The 19,480-nt window shown below is 55.8% G+C and overlaps 1 protein-coding gene across 1 annotated transcript in view; it reads left to right on the top strand.

Annotated features, from left to right (window-relative positions):
- LOC139240216 (multiple epidermal growth factor-like domains protein 10) overlaps window positions 1–19,480 on the top strand; it is a 232,263-nt gene that overhangs the window by 83,428 nt on the left and 129,355 nt on the right. The window contains exons 5-7 of the mRNA XM_070868687.1: window positions 1,760–1,860; window positions 11,749–11,841; window positions 18,882–19,128. Coding sequence (XP_070724788.1) covers window positions 1,760–1,860; window positions 11,749–11,841; window positions 18,882–19,128 — 441 coding nt within the window. The remainder of the gene's footprint in view (window positions 1–1,759; window positions 1,861–11,748; window positions 11,842–18,881; window positions 19,129–19,480) is intronic.

The following is a 19,480-nucleotide window of genomic DNA, read 5'->3' as shown; positions in this document are numbered from 1 at the left end:
TCGCATTTTTATAGCGCCTTTCACCTCCTCGCGACGTCCCAAAGCACCTCACAGCCAATGAAGCACTTTGTTTTTCTGAAGTATGGTCGCTTTTGTAATGTGGGAAACGCGGCAGCCATTCTGCGCACAGCAAGCTCCCGCAAACAGCGATGTGATAATGACCCAGATCCCAGCTGGCTTTTTTTCAATGCTGTTGGTCGAGGGATAAATATCGGCCCCAGGACACCGGGGAGAACTCTTCCCCCTGCTCTTTTTCCAATAGCGGCCCCGGGAGTGCGTCTCCCACATTACAACAGTGACTACACTTCAAAAAGTACTTCATTGGCTGTGAAGGGCTTTCAGACGTCCTGTAGGTGCTGTCAAAACACAAGTATCTCTCTCTCTCTCTCTCTCTCTCTCTCTGTCTTTCCTTCCTTCTTTCATAAGAACATAAGAACATAAGAAATAGGAGCAGGAGTCGGCCATTTGGCCCCTCGAGCCTGCTCCACCATTAAATAAGATCATGGCTGATCTGATCATGGACTCAGCTCCACTTCCCCGCCCGCTCCCCATAGCCCTTCACTCCCTTATCGCTCAAAAATCTGTCTATCTCCACCCTAAATATATTCAATGACCCAGCCTCCACAGCTCTCTGGGGCAGAGAATTCCACAGATTTACAACCCTCAGAGAAGAAATTCCTCCTTATCTCAGTTTTAAATGGGCGGCCCCTTATTGTGAGACCATGTCCCTGACGAGGAGTGGTTCTGGATCAGGGAGTTCTGGATGAGGGAGGTTCAACCTGTAATGGCATAATATACTGGTAAATTCCACAACAACTTAATTTCCACAGAGAAAAAAAATGAAAAGGAACAATTGGTAACGCATAAACGATTACTAAATTAAAAAATTGTAAATAGCACACTTAGAGAGTATAATTTTAGTCTCAAGAGTTCTGAAAAGGCCGTACACCGCTCAGATTTTGCTGTTTGGATCTGAGAGATCATTAGACGAACTTACTTGCGTTAGGCTTTGTTGGACATTCCTAGCTATCCATTAAATGCTACTTATGCTTGCAAAGTTCTTGCATTATGTAACAAGGGAAAAATAGGTACAAAAAAAATCAAGCGCACCACAATTGAAAGTGGGCATTGTTTCTTAGTGCCATCTTCATTAGATTATGAATTATTAGTTTTATTGCTGTATAAAGGATACGAATGGACAGTGGCGGAGTGTCTTCTTATTAACCAAGAAGGGAATTAAGGGTTATGGGGAGCGGGCGGGTAAGTGGAGCTGAGTCCACGGCCAGATCAGCCATGATCTTGTTGATTGGCGGAGCAGGCTCGAGGGGCTAGATGGCCTACTCCTGTTCCTAATTCTTATGTTCTTATTAATGTTGAGGACGTCCAGAGCCAGGGGGTCACAGTCTGGGGATGGGGGGGGGGTGGGCCATTTGGGGCCGAGATGGGGAGGGGCTTCTTCACCCAAGGAGTGGTGAGCCTGTGGAACTCTCTGCCACGGAGAGTTGTTGAGGCCAGTTCACTAAAGGAGTTAGATGAAGTCCTTACTACTCGGGGGATCAAGGGGTATGGCGAGAAAGCAGGAATGGGGTACTGAAGTTGCATGTTCAGCCATGAACTCATTGAATGGCGGTGCAGGCTCGAAGGGCCGAATGGCCTGCTCCAGCACCTATTTTCTATGTTTCCTTCCTTCCTTCCTTCCTCTCTCCCTTCCGTTCTCCCTTTCTCCCGCCGCTCACTGTGCTGCCTCTTCCCGTTGCAGGATCAGTTACCGCGTGGCGTACAGGCCGGGGGTGGAAACGGAGTACCGTCAGCGGGCACACTGCTGCCAGGGGTACTACGAGAGTCGAGGCGGCTGCGTGCGTGAGTAGGGGGGAGTGGGGGTCTGTGGGGGGGTGCCGCGGGGGGGGAGCGTCAGTGGGGGACTAGTCCGTGGGGATGGGTCAGTGGGGGACGTCGGCGGGGGAGGGGGGGGGTGGGGCCTCAGGTGGGCCGCAGGGAGGGGAGGGGGGGGGGTAGGTCGGCTGGGGAGGGTCCCCGGGGCGGCTGATAGCGCCGCGAGCGCCGCGCGTGTACCGCGCGGAAACCGCCGCCGGCCTAGCATCACTCGCCGCGACTGTCCCCTCCGGGCCCCGCGGCTGACGGGCGCTGACCGGCCCGCGGGATCTTGCCCTGCCATTTCCCCTCACGCACTCGGCGAGCTCCTGGTGTCCGGCGCGCTGACCCCCCGCGTGACCTCTCCGAGCGGGGTCGCAGGTCAAACGACCGCTCGCGTTGCGCTCGGCTCGGGTTTTGCTCCTCTGTACAACAACAACTTGTATTTATATCGCGCATTTAAGCGCAGTCAAACGTCCCAAGGAGCTTACATAAGAACATAAGAAATAGGAGCAGGAGTTGGCCATTCGGCCCCTCGAGCCTGCTCCGCCATTTAATACGATCACGGCTGATCCGATCATGGACTCAGCTCCACTTCCCCGCCCGCTCCCCATAACCCTTCACTCCCTTATCGCTCAAAAATCTGTCTATCTCCACCTTAAATATATTCAATGTCCCAGCCTCCACAGCTCTCTGGGGCAGAGAATTCCACAGATTTACAACCCTCAGAGAAGAAATTCCTCCTAATCTCTGTCTTAAATGGGCGGCCCCTTATTCTGAGACTATGTTCCCTAGTTTTAGTTTCCCCTATGAGTGGAAACATCCTCTCTGCATCCACCTTGTCGAGCCCCCTCATTATCTTATGTTTCGATAAGATCACCTCTCATTCTTCTGAATTCCAATGAGTAGAGGCCCAACCTGCTCAACCTTTCCTCATAAGTCAACCCCCTCATCTCCGGAATCAACCGAGTGAACCTTCTCTGAACTGCCTCCAAAGCAAGTATATCCTTTCGTAAATATGGAAACTAAAACTGCACGCAGTACTCCAGGTGTGGCCTCACCAATACCCTGTATAACTGTAGCAAGACTTCCGTGCTTTTATACTCCATCCCCTTTGCAATAAAGGCCAAGATACCATTGGCCTTCCTGATCACTTGCTGTACCTGCAAACTAACCTTTTGTGTTTCATGTACAAGTAACCCCAGGTTCCAATGTACTGCGGCACTTTGCAATTAATCTCCATTTAAATTATTATTTGCTTTTCTATTGTTTCTGCCACAGCAGTGTTGTCAGACAAAACAAATAAATTTGACACTGAGCCACATAAGGAGATATTAGGGACAGGTGACCAAAAGCTGGGTCAAAGAGGTGGGTTTTAAGGAGCGTCCTCAAGGAGGAGAGAGAGGTGGAGAGGTTTAGGGAGGGAGTTCCAGAGCTTGGGGCCCAGGCAGCTGAAGGCACGGCCACCGATGGTGGAGCGATTATAATCAGGGATGGTCAGGAGGGCAGAATTAGAGGAGCGCAGAGATCTCAGGGTGGGTTGTGGGGCTGGAGGTGGTTACAGAGATAGGGAGGGGGTGAGGGCCATGGAGGGATTTGAAAAAGAGAATTTTAAATTCGAGCCATTGCTTAACCGGGAGCCAATATAGGGCAGCGAGCACAGGGGTTGATGGGTGAGTGGGACTCGGTGCGAGTTAGGACACGGGGCAGTGAGCACAGGAGGTGATGGGTGAGCGGGACTCGGTGCGAGTTAGGACACGGGGCAGCGAGCACAGGGGGTGATGGGTGAGCGGGACTCGGTGCGAGTTAGGACATGGGGCAGCGAGCACAGGGGGTGATGGGTGAGCGGGACTCGGTGCGAGTTAGGACACGGGGCAGCGAGCACAGGGGGTGATGGGTGAGCGGGACTCGGTGCGAGTTAGGACACGGGGCAGTGAGCACAGGGGGTGATGGGTGAGCGGGACTCGGTGCGAGTTAGGACACGGGGGCAGCGAGCACAGGGGGTGATGGGTGAGCGGGACTCGGTGTGAGTTAGGACACGGGGCAGCGAGCACAGGGGGTGATGGGGGAGCGGGACTCGGTGCGAGTTAGGACACGGGGCAGCGAGCACAGGGGGTGATGGGTGAGCAGGACTCGGTGCGAGTTAGGACACGGGGCAGTGAGCACAGGGGGTGATGGGTGAGCAGGACTCGGTGCGAGTTAGGACACGGGGCAGCCGAGTTTTGGATCACCTCTAGTTTACGTCGGGTAGAGTGTGGGAGGCCAGCCAGGAGTGCGTTGGAATAGTCAAGTCTGGAGGTAACAGAGGCACGGATGAGGGTTTCAGCAGTGGATGAGCTGAGGCAGGGGGCGGAGACGGGCGATGTTGCATGAGTACAGGTTCTGTTGGATGGTAGTCTGAATCCGGATAAAGCACTTCCCATAACCTTAAAATCAGAGCCAGCACTTCTTCACACAAGGGCTAGTGGGAATCTCGAACTCTCTCCCATAAATCTGTGGATGCTGGAGGTCGATTAGAGCTTTCGACACTGAGATCGACAGCTTATTGTTCGCAAGAAAGCACTTGCATTTCTATCACGCCTTTCACAACCGTTTTATGTGTGCTCACTGTTGTATTGTGGGAAACGCGGCAGCTCAATTTGCGCACAGCAAGCTCCCACACACAGCGATGTGATAATGACCCGGATCATCTGTTTTAGTGATGTTGGTTGAGGGATAAATATTGGCCCCAGGACACCGGGGAGAACTCCCCCTGCTCTTCTTCCAATAGTGGCCCCGGGATCTTTTACATCCACCCGAGAGGGCAGACGGGGCCTCGGTTTAATGTCTCATCCGAAAGACGGCACCTCCGACAGTGCGGCGCTCCCTCAGTACTGCCCCTCCAACAGTGCGACGCTCCCTCAGTACCGCCCCTCCGACAGTGCGGCGCTCCCTCAGTACTGCCCCTCCAACAGTGCGACGCTCCCTCAGTACCGCCCCTCCGACAGTGCGGCGCTCCCTCAGTACCGCCCCTCCGACAGTGCGGCACTTCCTCAGTACTGCCCCTCCGACAGTGCGGCGCTCCCTCAGTACCGCCCCTCCGACAGTGCGGCGCTCCCTCAGTACTGCCCCTGCCCCTATGACAGTGCGGCGCTCCCTCAGTACTGCCCCTCCGACAGTGCGGCGCTCCCTCAGTACTGCCCCTCCGACAGTGCGATGCTCCCTCAGTACTGCCCCTCCGACAGTGCAACGCTCCCTCAGTACTGCCCCTCCGACAGTGCGACGCTCCCTCAGTACTGCCCCTCCGACAGTGCGACGCTCCCTCAGTACTGCCCCTGCCCCTCTGACAGTGCGGCGTTCCCTCAGTACTGCCCCTCCGACAGTGCGATGCTCCCTCAGTACTGCCCCTCCGACAGTGCGACGCTCCCTCAGTACTGCCCCTCCGACAGTGCGGCGCTCCCTCAGTACTGCCCCTCTGACAGTGCGGTGCTCCCTCAGTACTGCCCCTCCGACAGTGCGGCGCTCCCTCAGTACTGCCCCTCCGACAGTGCGATGCTCCCTCAGTACTGCCCCTCCGACAGTGCGGCGCTCCCTCAGTACTGCCCCTCTGACAGTGCGACGCTCCCTCAGTACCGCCTCTCCGACAGTGCGACGCTCCCTCAGTACTGCCCCTCCGACAGTGCAGTGCTCCCTCAGTACCGCCCCTGTGGGAGCTTGCTCTGCACAAATTGGCTGCCGTGTTTCCTACTTTACAACAGTGACTACACTTCGAAAAAAAAGTACTTCATTGGCTGCGAAGCACTTTCGGGACTGTAATGCATTTGCTTCAAGGGTTCTTTGCTTAAGAATTCATAGTAGCACATTGCTATTCAGAACTAGTAGGTTTATTAGCAAAGGTTTAACAATCACACTACACATTACCAGTTCATCCACCAGGCTCACAAATACATGCCCTCATCTCCCGAACCCAACTGGCTGGGGTTTTATTGAGTCTTGTGAACATCATGTGACTGGCTGAGCCACTCCCAATGCAACAGCGCTACATACCCGTGAGCATGCTCACAGGGGCGTACATTACAGGGTCCTGAGGTAGTGCAAGGGTCTTGCATGTCATCCATTCCCTTCGCCCCACCCTTGGCGACCATGCCTTCACCCGTTCAGTCCCGCTCGGTCCTCTCGCCTGTGCACGAGGGGGGGGGGGGGAAGAGGGAAGCAGAGAAGAACAACCTCCGCCCCCCCCCTCCCCTCCCCCCCCAAGGCTCAATAAAACCCCGACCTTTAATGTTTCGGTATGCCCTCCCTCTCTCGCAGCAGTTTTAACCCACCCCCACCAGTTTGAACATGCGAAAACACGGGCGTGAAATAAACCAGCATCAAAATATCGCCAAACGCGTGCGATGAATGTGATGGGACGCGGAGACATCCCGTGGCATTGCTCCCAATCTGTCGGAGGATAGAGTGGAGCTACAGCGCCACCTGGTGGCCTCGATTGCAGCGTTGCCGGCGGGGGGGAGGGAGGGGGACGGGGGAAACCGTGTTCCCATCGAGGCTTCCCCTTGTAGATGTTTACATAGGTTTCCTCAATGTCCGTGCAAATAAGCGTGACGAAAAATTGGCACAACAGGAGCCGAGATGCAATGCCCTCACCTACGGGAACGTCTTTATAATATTCTAGTCGATCTCAAGACCATCGAACCTCGCCGCGCAGGAGGATCCCATTGGGCCCATGGAGCCCGTGCTGTGCCGGCTCTGTGACAGAGCGATCCAATCAGTCCCACTCCCCCCTGCTCTTTCCCCACAGCCCGGCACATTTCCCCCCCTTCCAGTATTTACCCAATTCCCCCGTTTGAAAGTCCCGATTGAATCTGCTCCCACCGCCCTTTCAGGCAGCGCATTCCCGATCACAACAACTCGCTGCGTCAAAACACATTCTCCCCATCTCCCCCTCTGGTTCCATCGCCGATTATCGTCAATCTGTGTCCCCCTGGTTACCCACCCTCCTGCCCCCGGGAACAGTCTCTCCTGATTTACTCCTCAAAACCCCTCGTGATAGTGAACCCCTCGATTAAATCTCCCCCTTAACCTTCTCTGCTCCGAGGAGAACAACCCCGGCTTCTCCAGTCTCTCCCCGTCACTGAAGGCCCTCCTCCCTGGTCCCTGGGTAAAGGGGGTCATCGATCGAAAGTTAATGAAGTGATTTAAGATCTTTCATGAGATATTAATAAGTATAAAATATAAAATATATACATTTTCATTGTCGATTTTAAAATCAAACACTCTTTATGGGGTCCCTGATGGCGAGACTCCCTGCGTACAGTTTTGATCTCAGTATTTACGAAAGGATATACTTGCTTTGGAGGCAGTTCAGAGAAGGTTCACTCGGTTGATTCCGGAGATGAGGGGGTTGCCTTATGAGGAAAGGTTGAGGAGGTTGGGCCTCTACTCATTGGAGTTTAGAAGAATGAGAGGTGATCTTATCGAAACGTATCAGATTATGAGGGGGGCTTGACAAGGTGGATGCAGAGAGGATGTTTCCACTGATGGGGGAGACTAGAACTAGAGGGCATGGTCTTAGAATAAGGGGCCGCCCATTTAAAACTGAGATGAGGAGGAATTTCTTCTCTCGGAGGGTTGTAAATCTGTGGAATTCTCTGTCCCAGAGAGCTGTGGAAGCCGGGACATTGAATATATTTAAGGTGGAGATAGACAGATTTTTGAGCGATAAGGGAGTGAAGGGTTATGGGGAGCGGGCGGGGAAGTGGAGCTGAGTCTATGATCGGATCAGCCATGATCGTATTAAATGGCGGAGCAGGCTCGAGGGGCCGAATGGCCGACTCCTGCTCCTATTTCTTATGTTCTTAAAAGGGGCCCTGATGGGGGGAGACTCCAATTCTTTCAGTCCACATTTTCCGGTTTAAGTGAAGCAGAAAGCCAGGCTGATCTCCCTCTGACCTCAGGAAGTGTTTTATCCGATGTCGGGCCTATGTCGCTCAGAGATATTGGCCTTTCCTTCCCCTGAGGACAGATTAAGGCCTGGAATTGTGCACCGTGTTTTCGCAGTTACTGGGCAGCCCAGGGGAAGGCCCGTCGCCAGGGTTACAGCCCACCGCGTGTCAGGGGAAACGTGGGAAGGAAATACCACAGGCTCAGGCAGGAAGCGGTGCTCGGTGGAGGCCCGGCCTGGGGCTGACTCCGGGAGGCTGAGGGAGGGAGAGGCTGAGGGAGGGGAGGCTGAGGGAGGACGGGCTGAGGGAGTGAAGGCTGAGGGAGGGGAGGCTGAGGGAGGGGAGGCTGAGGGAGGGGAGGCTGACTCCGTGAGGCTGAGGGAGGGGGAGGCTGAGGGAGGGGAGGCTGAGGGAGGGGAGGCTGAGGGAGGACGGGCTGAGGGAGTGAAGGTTGAGGGAGGGGAGGCTGAGGGAGGGGAGGCTGACTCCGTGAGGCTGAGGGAGGGGGAGGCTGAGGGAGGGGAGGCTGAGGGAGGGGAGGCTGAGAGAAGGGAGGCTGAGGGAGGGGAGGCTGAGGGAGGGGGAGGCTGAGGGAGGGGAGGCTGAGGGAGGGGAGGCTGAGGGAGGAGGGGCTGAGGGAGGGGAGGCTGAGGGAGGGGAGGCTGAGGGAGGGGAGGCTGAGGGAAGAGGGGGCTGACTCCATGAGGCTGAGGGAGGGGAGGCTGAGTGAGAGGGAGCTGAGGGAGGGGGGGCTGAGGGAGGGGGGCTGAGGGAGGGGAGGCTGAGGGAGAGGGGGGCTGAGGGAGAGGGAGCTGAGGGAGGGGAGGCTGAGGGAGAGGGGGGCTGAGGGAGGGGAGGCTGAGGGAGGGGGGGCTGAGGGAGGGGGGGGCTGAGGGAGAGGGAGCTGAGGGAGGGGAGGCTGAGGGAGAGGGAGCTGAGGGAGGGGAGGCTGAGGGAGAGGGGGGCTGAGGGAGGGGAGGCTGAGGGAGGGGAGGCTGAGGGAAGGGGGGCTGAGGGAGAGGGAGCTGAGGGAGGGGAGGCTGAGGGAGAGGGGGGCTGAGGGAGGGGAGGCTGAGGGACGGGGGGCTGAGGGAGAGGGAGCTGAGGGAGGGGAGGCTGAGGGAGAGGGGGGCTGAGGGAGGGGAGGCTGAGGGACGGGGGGCTGAGGGAGGGGCGGTGTCCTAACTCCCACTGCTCAAAAGATCAGCGGCGGAGTATCCTGTTACTGGAGCAATAATCGAGAGACCTGGACTAGTGATCTGGTGAGGGTACCTGGGGAACTTTAATAAAATTCTGTTCAAATAAACGTGGAATAAAAAGCTGGTATCAGTAATGGTGACCATGAAATTGTTGGATTGTCGTAAAAACTCAACTGCTTGACTAATGAGCAAAATCTGCCGCCCTTACCCGGTCTGGACCGATATGTGACTCCAGACCCATCATCATCATCATCATCATAGGCAGTCCCTCGGAATCGAGGAAGACTTGCTTCCACTCTAACAGTGAGTTCTCAGGTGGCTGAACAGTCCAATACGAGAGCCACAGTCCCTGTCACAGGTGGGACAGACAGTGGTTGAGGGAAGGGGAGGGTGGGACTGGTTTGCCGCACGCTCCTTCCGCTGCCTGCGCTTGGTTTCTGCACGCTCTTGGCGACGAGACTCGAGGTGCTCAGCGCCCTCCCGGATGCAGTTCCTCCACTTAGGGCGGACTGGTCTTTGGCCAGGGACTCCCAGGTGTCGGTGGGGATGTCGCACTTTATCAGGGAGGCTTTGAGGGTGGTCCCTTGTAACGTTTCCTCTGCCCACCTTTGGCTCGCTTGCCGTGAAGGAGTTCCGAGTAGAGCGCTTGCTTTGGGAGTCTCGTGTCGGGGCATGTGGACAATGTGGCCCTGCCCAGCGGAGCTGGTCGAGTGTGGTCAGTGCTTCGATGCTGGGGATGTTGGCCTGGTCGAGGACGCTAACGTTGGTGCATCTGTCCTCCCAGAGGATTTGTAGGATCTTGCGGAGACATCGTTGGTGTTATTTCTCCAGCGACTTGAGGTGTCTACTGTACATGGTTCACAGCGATGTGGTTGACTCTTAACTGCCCTCTGAAATGGCCCAGTGAGACACTCTGTACCAAAGCACTACGAGAAAGTCAGCTGTGGGAGCATCTTCACCACACGGGGCTGCAGCAGTTCAAAAAGGCGGTGTGATGATGCACTCCAGCGCCCACCTCTCGCGGAAGGCCGCGAGCATACAGGTGGACACCGCGTGCTCCATCTCCAGGGACGCCCTGGCTCGGATGTAACCGCGGAAGAGAGGCAGGCAGTCGGGCTGAACGACCCCCTCGACCGCCCGCTGCCTGGACCGGCTGATGGCCCCCTTGGCCGTGCCCAGGAGCAGTCTTACGAGGAGGCCTTCCGACCTGCCCGCTCCCCCCTGCACAGGGTGCCCAAAGATCAGGACTGTGGGACTGAAGTGCAACCAGAATTTGAGGAGCAGCCCCTTCAAATAATGGGAGAGGGACTGCAACCTCACACACTGCACAGACACGTGTAAACATAGAAATTTACAGCGCAGAAGGAGGCCATTCCGGCCCATCGTGTCCGTGCCGGCCGACAAAGAGCCACACGGCCCTCGGTCAGCAGCCCTGAAGGTTACATATAAACCTACGAACAATGATGGAAAGGCAAAGAGAACCCGGCCCAACCAGTCCGCCTCACACAACTGCGACACCCCTTACACTGAAACATTGTACACTCCACCCCGACCAGAGCCATGTGATCCCCTGGGAGAGGGAAAAACCAGATAAAAACCCAGGCCAATTTAGGGAGAAAAAAATCTTGGGAAAATTCCTCTCCGACCCATCCAGGCGATCGACACTAGTCCAGGAGATCACCCTGGCCGTATTCGATTCCCTGCAGTACTTACCATTATATCTGCGCCAGCCAGCAAGAGGTCATCCAGTCTAATCCCAATTACCAGCTCTCGGTCCGTAACCCTGCAGGTTACTGCACTTCAAGTGCCCATCCAACCATCTCTTAAAAGTGGTGAGGGTTTCTCCAATCACCACTCTTCCAGGCAGTGAGTTCCAGATCCCCACAACCCTCTGCGTAAAGAAGCTTCCCCTCAAATCCCCTCTGAACCTTCCACCAACCACCTTAAAACTAAGTCCCCTCGTAATTGACCTCTCCACCAATGGAAATAGACTCTTGCTATCCACTATATCCAGGCCCCTCAAAATTTTATACATCTCAACGAGGTCGCCTCTCAGCCTCCTCTGTTCCAATGAGAACAAACCCAGCCTATCCAATCTGTAAATTGCAGGCGGCCTGGGAGTCCGTGAACCGACTTAAGAACCGATTGCACGGGACTGCCCCGTACAACACCCTCCAGGCCAAGTCCCCAATAGATAAAGGGATGACTCCATTGGGGACCCCCACCTCCTCCGGACGGCAAGATTGCAATGACTCATTATCATCGTCATAGGCAGTCCCTCGGAATCGAGGAAGACTTGCTTCCACTCTTAACATGAGACCTCAGGTGGCTGAACAGCCCAATGCGAGAGCCACAGTCCCTGTCACAGGTGGGACAGACAGGGGTTGAGGGAAGGGGAGGGTGGGACTGGTTTGCCACACGCTCCTTCCGCTGCCTGCGCTTGGTTTCTGCACGCTCTCGGCGACGAGACTCGAGGTGCTCAGCGCCCTCCCGGATGCACTTCCTCCACTTAGGGGCGGACTGGTCTTTGGCCCAGGGACTCCCAGGTGTCGGTGGGGATGTTGCACTTTATTAGGGAGGCTTTGAGGGTGTCCCTTGTAATGTTTCCTCTACCCACCTGGGGCTCGCTTGCCGTGAAGGAGTTATGGGGAGCTGGCGGGGAAGTGATCTTATTGAATGGCGGAGCAGGCTCGAGGGGCCGAATGGCCGACTCCTGCTCCTATTTCTTATGTATGTTTTTTTGTTATTCACAGCCCGGTGTACCCAGGAGTGCGTTCATGGCCGATGTGTCGGGCCCGACAGGTGTCAATGCGAGCCTGGTTGGCGGGGTACGGACTGTTCCAGCCGTAAGTGTGAAAATAATTGTGTCGGAACGTGCACTGACGAAAGAGCCTGCATTCCTCTCGCGCCTCTCACCTCTTCAGCACATCCCAAAGTGCGTCATCAGAAAAAATTGCCCCCGAGCCACAGGAGGAGATATTAGGGACAGGCGACCAGAAGCTGGGTCAAAGAGGTCGGTTTTGAGGAGCGTCTTAAAGGAGGAGAGCGAGGCGGAGAGGTTTAGGGAGGGAGTTCCAGAGCTTGGGGCCCAGGCAGCTGAAGGCACGGCCACCGATGGTGGAGCGATGGAAATCAGGGGATGCTCAAGCGGCCAGAATTAGAGGAGCGCAGAGTTCTCGGGGGGTTGTGGGGCTGGAGGGGGTTACAGAGATAGGGAGGGGTGTAGGGGCTGGAGGAGGTTACAGAGATAGAGAGGGATGTAGGGGCTGGAGGAGGTTAGAGATAGGGAGGGGTGTAGGGGCTGGAGGAGGTTACAGGGATAGGGAGGGGTGTAGGGGCTGGAGCAGGTTACAGAGATAGAGAGGGGTGCAGGGGCTGGAGGAGGTTAGAGATAGGGAGGGGTGTAGGGGCTGGAGGAGTTACAGGGATAGGGAGGGGTGTAGGGGCTGGAGGAGGTTACAGAGATAGGGAGGGGTGTAGGGGCTGGAGGAGGTTACAGAGATAGAGAGGGGTGTAGGGGCTGGAGGAGGTTAGAGATAGGGAGGGGTGTAGGGGCTGGAGGAGGTTACAGGGATAGGGAGCGGTGTAGGGGCTGGAGGAGGTTACAGAGATAGGGAGGGGTGTAGGGGCTGGAGGAGGTTAGAGATAGGGAGGGGTGTAGGTGCTGGAGGAGATTACAGAGATAAGGAGGGATGTAAGGGCTGGAGGAGGTTACAGAGATAGGGAGAGGTGTAGGGGCTGGAGGAAGTTAGAGATAGGGAGGGGTGTAGGTGCTGGAGGAGGTTACAGAGATAGGGAGGGATGTAAGGGCTGGAGGAGGTTACCGAGATAGGGAGGGGTGTAGGGGCTGGAGGAGGTTACAGAGATAGGGAGGGGTGTAGGGGCCATGGAGGGATTTGTAAACAAGGATGAGAATTTTAAAATCGAGGCGTTGCTTAACCGGGATCCAAGGTAGGTCAGCGAGCACAGCGGGTGATGGGTGAACGGGACTCGGTGCGAGTTAGGCCACGGGGCAGCGAGCACAGGGGGTGATGGGTGAGTGGGACTCGGTGCGAGTTAGGACACGGGGCAGCGAGCACAGGTGGTGATGGGTGAGCGGGGCTCGGTGCGAGTTAGGCCACGGGGCAGCGAGCACAGGGGGTGATGGGTGAGCGGGACTCGGTGCGAGTTAGGGGACACGGGGCAGTGAGCACAGGGGGTGATGGGTGAGTGGGACTCGGTGCGAGTTAGGCCACGGGGCAGCGAGCACAGGGGGTGATGGGTGAGCGGGACTCGGTGCAAGTTAGGCCACGGGGGCAGCGAGCACAGGAGGTGATGGGTGAGTGGGACTCGGTGCGAGTTAGGACACGGGGCAGTGAGCACAGGGGGTGATGGGTGAGCGGGACTCGGTGAGAGTTAGGACACGGGGCAGCGAGCACAGGGGGTGATGGGTGAGCGGGACTCGGTGCGAGTTAGGACACGGGGGCAGCGAGCACAGCGGGTGATGGGTGAGTGGGACCTGGTGCGAGTTAGGACACGGGGGCAGCGAGCACAGGGGGTGATGGGTGAGCGGGACTCGGTGCGAGTTAGGACACGGGGGCAGTGAGCACAGGGGGTGATGGGTGAGTGGGACCTGGTGTGAGTTAGGACACGGGGCAGTGAGCACAGGGGGTGATGGGTGAGTGGGACTCGGTGCGAGTTCGGACACGGGGCAGTGAGCACAGGGGGTGATGGGTGAGTGGGACTCGGTGCGAGTTAGGACACGGGGCAGCCGGGTTTTGGATCACCTCTAGTTTACATCGGGTAGAACGTGGGAGGCCGACCAGAAGTGTGTTGGAATAGTCAAGTCTGGAGGTAACAGAGGCACGGTTGAGGGCTTCAGCAGCAAGTTGTTGCTGTACCTCACTCTCCCTCAAGAATCATAGAAATTTACAGCGCGGAAGGAGGCCATTTCGGCCCATCGTGTCCGCACTGGCCGACAAAGAGCCACCCAGACTAATCCCACTTTCCCGCTCTCAGTCCGTAGCCCTGTAGGTTACGGCACTTCAAGTGCACATCCAGGTACTTTTTAAATGTGGTGAGGGTTTCTGCCTCTACCACCCTTTCAGGCAGTGAGTTCCACCCCAGACCCTAACCACCCTCTGGGTGAAGACATTTCCCCTCAAATCCCCTCTAACCCTCCCCCCAATTACTTTAAATCTATGCCCCCTGGTTGTTGACCCCTCTGCCAAGGGAAACAGGTCCGTCCTATCCACTCTATCCAGGCCCCTCATCATTTTATACACCTCAATCAGGTCTCCCCTCAGCCTCCTCTGTTCCAAAGAAAACAACCCCAGCCTATCCAATCTTTCCTCATCGCTAAAATTCTCCAGTCCAGGTAACATCCTGGTAAATCTCCTCTGTACCCTCTCCAGTGCAACATCCTGGTAAATCTCCTCTGTACCCTCTCCAGTGCAACATCCTGGTAAATCTCCTCTGTACCCTCTCCAGTGCAACATCCTGGTAAATCTCCTCTGTACCCTCTCTAGTGCAACATCCTGGTAAATCTCCTCTGTACCCTCTCTAGTGCAACATCCTGGTAAATCTCCTCTGTACCCTCTCTAGTGCAACATCCTGGTAAATCTCCTCTGTACCCTCTCTAGTGCAACATCCTGGTAAATCTCCTCTGTACCCTCTCCAGTGCAACATCCTGGTAAATCTCCTCTGTACCCTCTCCAGTGCAACATCCTGGTAAATCTCCTCTGTACCCTCTCTAGTGCAACATCCTGGTAAATCTCCTCTGTACCCTCTCTAGTGCAACATCCTGGTAAATCTCCTCTGTACCCTCTCTAGTGCAACATCCTGGTAAATCTCCTCTGCACCCTCTCTCGTGCAACATCCTGGTAAATCTCCTCTGTACCCTCTCTAGTGCAACATCCTGGTAAATCTCCTCTGTACCCTCTCCAGTGCAATCACATCTTTCCTGTAATGTGGTGACCAGAACTGCACACAGTACTCCAGCTGTGGCCTAACCAGTGTGTTATACAGTTCAAGCATAACCCTCCCTGCTCTTGTATTCTATGCCTCGGCTAATAAAGGCAAGTATTCCATATGCCTTCTTAACCACCTGATCTTAACATCGGGGCAGTGGGACTCATTTCCCGCCCCAGCCACCACAGAGCCGGCACAGGCATGATGGGCCGAATGGCCTCCTCCTGTGCTGTGACATTCGATGGCCTTAAGAGATCAACTAGACTATTATAAAGATGCTCCTGTTGATGAGGGCTTTGCAACTCAGTTCCTGCTGTAAGTCTCCTCTGTATTCTCTCTGTCCCCCTCTGGAATACCTCTTTCACTCTCTGGTGTACCTCAGTCCCCTCTGGTATTCCCCCGCTGGAGAAATACCACCAACGATGTCTCTGCAAGATCCTACAAATCCCCTGGGAGGACAGACGCACCAACGTTAGCATCCTCGACCAGGCCAACATCCCCAGCATCGAAGCACTGACCACACTCGACCAGCTCCGCTGGGCAGGGCCACATTGTCCGCATGCCCCGACACGAGACTCCCAAAGTAAGCGCTCTACTCGGAACTCCTTCACGGCAAACGAGCCAAAGGCGGGCAGAGGAAACGTTACAGGGACACCCTCAAAGCCTCCCTGATAAAGTGCAACATCCCCACCGACACCTGGGAGTCCCTGGCCAAAGACCAGTCCGCCCTAAGTGGAGGAGGTGCATCTGGGAGGGCACTGAGCACCTCGAGTCTCGTCGCCGAGAGCGTGCAGAAACCAAGCGCAGGCAGAGGAAGGAGCGTGCGGCAAACCAGTCCCACCCTCCCCTTCCCTCAACCGCTGTCTGTCCCACCTGTGACAGGGACTGTAATTGTCCTATTGGACTGTTCAGCCACCTAAGGACTCATGTTAAGAGTGGAAGCAAGTCTTCCTCGATTCCGAGGGACTGCCTATGATGATGAAAATGACCTATTTCCCCCTCTGATGTATCTCAGTCCTTTCTGCTGTACCTCAGTTCCCCCTCTCGTCCAGTTCAGCAAATGCTGTCAGAGAGAGACCTGATTGAGGTGTATAAAATTATGAGGGGCCAAGAAGGCATTTGACAAGGTGCCACATAAAAGGTTACTGCACAAGATAAAAGTTCACGGGGTTGGGGGTAATATATTAGCATGGATAGAGGATTGGCTAACGAACAGAAAATAGAGAGTCGGGATAAATGGTTCATTCTTGGGTTGGCAACCAGTAACTGGAGGAGTGCCGCAGGGATCAGTGCTGGGACCCCAACTATTTACAATCTACATTAATGACGTGGAAGAAGGGACTGAGTGTAACGTAGCCAAGTTTGCTGACGATACAAAGATGGGAGGAAAAGCAATGTGTGAGGAGGACACAAAAAATCTGCAAAAGGACATACACAGGCTAAGTGAGTGGGCAAAAATTTGGCAGATGGAGTATAATGTTGGAAAGTGTGAGGTCATGCACTTTGGCAGAAAAAAATCAAAGAGCAAGTTACTATTTAAATGGAGAACGATTGCAAAGTGCCGCAGTACAGTGGGACCCGGGGGTACTTGTGCATGAAACACAAAAGGTTAGTATGCAGGTACAGCAAGTGATCAGGAAGGCCAATGATATCTTGGTCTTTATTGGAAAGGGGATGGAGTATAAAAGCAGAGAAGTCTTACTACAGCTATATAAGGTCATCATAGGCGGTCCCTCGAAACGAGGATAATTTGTTTTCACGCCGAAAAGGAATGAGTTCCCAGATGTTTCAATGAAGGACCTAATATTCCGGGTCCCGAACTACATCCTGAAGGGTGGAAGATGCCTGTGGGTGGATTTTTTTAACGTGGGGTGACCGTTGTACACCAGCCACCACACGGGCTTGACAGAGCGAGGTCTTGGTCCAGGGGCAAGGGTTAACCAGGACGACTGGAGACCTGCTCTGCTGCTATATAAGGTATTGGTGAGGCCACACCTGGAGTACTGCGTGCAGTTTTGGTTTCCATATTTACGAAAGGATATACTTGCTTTGGAGGCAGTTCAGAGAAGGTTCACTCGGTTGATTCAGAGGATGAGGGGGTTGACTTATGAGGAAAGGTTGAGTAGGTTGGACCTCTACTCATTGGAATTCAGAAGAATGAGAGGTGATCTTATCGAAACGTATAAGATTATGAGGGGGCTTGACAAGGTGGATGCAGAGAGGATGTTTCCACTGATGGAGGAGACTAGAACTAGGGGGCATGGTCTTAGAATAAGGGGCCTCCCATTTAAAACCGAGATGAGGAGAAATTTCTTCTCTCAGAGGGTTGTAAATCTGTGGAATTCGCTGCCTCAGAGAGCTGTGGAAGCTAGGACATTGAATAAATTTAAGACAGAAATAGACAGTTTCTTAACCGATAAGGGGATAAGGGGGCGGGCAGGGAAGTGGAGCTGAGTCCATGACCGGATCAGCCATGATCGTATTAAATGGCGGAGCAGGCTCGAGGGGCCGAATGGCCGACTCCTGCTCCTATTTCTTACGTTCTTATAGAGTGGATAGAAAGGGCCTGTTTCCCTCAGCAGAATGGGTCAACAAGCAGGGGGCAGGGATTTAAAGTAATTGGGGGGAGGTTTAGAGGGGATTTGAGGGGAAATGTCTTCACCCAGAGGGTGGTGGGGTCTGGGGTGGAACTCACTGCCTGAAAGGGTGGTAGAGGCAGAAACCCTCACCACATTTAAAAAGTACTTGGATGTGCACTTGAAGTGCCGTAACCTACAGGGCTACGGACCGAGAGCGGGAAAGTGGGATTAGGCTGGGTGGCTCTTTGTCGGCCGGCGCGGACACGATGGGCCGAATGGCCTCCTTCCGCGCTGTAAATCTCTGTGGTTCCATGATTCTCAGGCCGGCATTCTTCAGCTCCTGACCACACACACGGCAAGTTCCCGCCCGCTATCAGCACATGCTCCCTCGAAGTGCGTCGCTGCCGTGGTCATGGACAGAGCGATTGGAGCTTTGTTTGTCATTCAGGGTCAAAGGGCAGACTGTTCCCACGTAGGGCCTGTCCCCGCGGACCAGCAGTAGGCCGAGCGAACGCCTGTTTACTTCCCGGGAACTCTCTGCCTCCAGTTAACCCGCTCCTCCCGTAAGCACCATGCTCCTCGCCTTCACTCCAATCCCATCGCAGGACGTCCGACCCACAGGCCGCAATCTTTCCAGAACGACCTCAATCTGCTTCTGATTCCTCGGCAACAAGAATTATTTGTCAGACCGAGGCTCAGTGGACAGCTCTCTCTCTCGCTCTCTCGCCTCCGAGTCAGAAGATTGTGGATTTGAGTCTCCACTCCAGGGACTTCAGCCCGTAATCCAGGCCCACACTCCCAGTGCAAGTACCGATGGAGCGCCGCACTGTCGGAGGGGCAGTACTGAGGGAGCGCCGCACTGTTGGAGGGGCGGTACTGAGGGAGTGCCGCACTGTCGGAGGGGCAGTACTGAGGGAGCGCCATACTGCGCTGTCGGAGGGGCAGTACTGAGGGAGCGCCGCACTGTCGGAGGGGAGTACTGAGGGAGCGCCATACTGTCGGAGGGGCAGTACTGAGGGAGCGCCGCACTGTCGGAGGGGAAGTACTGAGGGAGCGCCGCACTGTCGGAGGGGCAGTACTGAGGGAGCGCCGCACTGTCGGAGGGGCGGTACTGAGGGAGTGCCGCACTGTCGGAGGGGCGGTACTGAGGGAGTGCCGCACTGTCGGAGGGGCGGTACTGAGGGAGTGCCGCACTGTCGGAGGGGCGGTACTGAGGGAGTGCCGCACTGTCGGAGGGGCGGTACTGAGGGAGCACCGCACTGTCGGAGGGGCGGTACTGAGCGAGCGCGGCACTATTACAGGCGGGGACCTGTTGAATTGTGTCTGATGTTATCTCGCTCTCTCCCGATCTCTCTCAGCGTGCTCGGACCGGATGTGGGGACCTAACTGCACCGAGCTGTGCGCGTGCGGTAACGGAGCGCGGTGCGATCCGCACACCGGCGGCTGCTCCTGCAGCGCCGGCTACGAGGGCGCGGCCTGCCAGGACCCCTGCCGCCCTGGGACCTACGGGCGGGGCTGTCTCAGCCGCTGCCGGTGCCGGCACGGAGCGGCTTGCGACCACGTGACCGGGGAGTGCCGCTGCGCCGAGGGGACCGCCGGCGGACTGTGAGTGCCGCCGTTTGGCGCGATGCCGTTCCTCGTGCTTTGCGTTCGGTCTGCGCCGGGACAGGAAAATGCGTGCCGCGTTTTCGAAACCATCCCCCCCTTCTCCGCTTCTTGGGACGGTGAATCTCGGGGAACCAGCGCTCCAGCTCCTAATCGTGAAGGATTAAAAACTGCTTTTTACTTCCTGGTTTGCAGCCCGTGACTCGAACACCCCCCAACCGTGTTGCAAAGGAACCTGGGAACAAGGGCACATTCAGCCGCTCGAGCCCGTGGCTCAGTGGGCAGTACCCTGGCCTCTGAGTCAGAAGGTTGTGGGTTGAAGTCCCCACTTCAGGGACTTGAGCACATAAAT

The sequence above is a fragment of the Pristiophorus japonicus genome, chromosome 30 (genome assembly GCF_044704955.1).
Source record: "Pristiophorus japonicus isolate sPriJap1 chromosome 30, sPriJap1.hap1, whole genome shotgun sequence".
Taxonomy (NCBI): domain Eukaryota; kingdom Metazoa; phylum Chordata; class Chondrichthyes; family Pristiophoridae; genus Pristiophorus; species Pristiophorus japonicus.
This window is presented reverse-complemented; position numbering and strand designations above follow the sequence as displayed.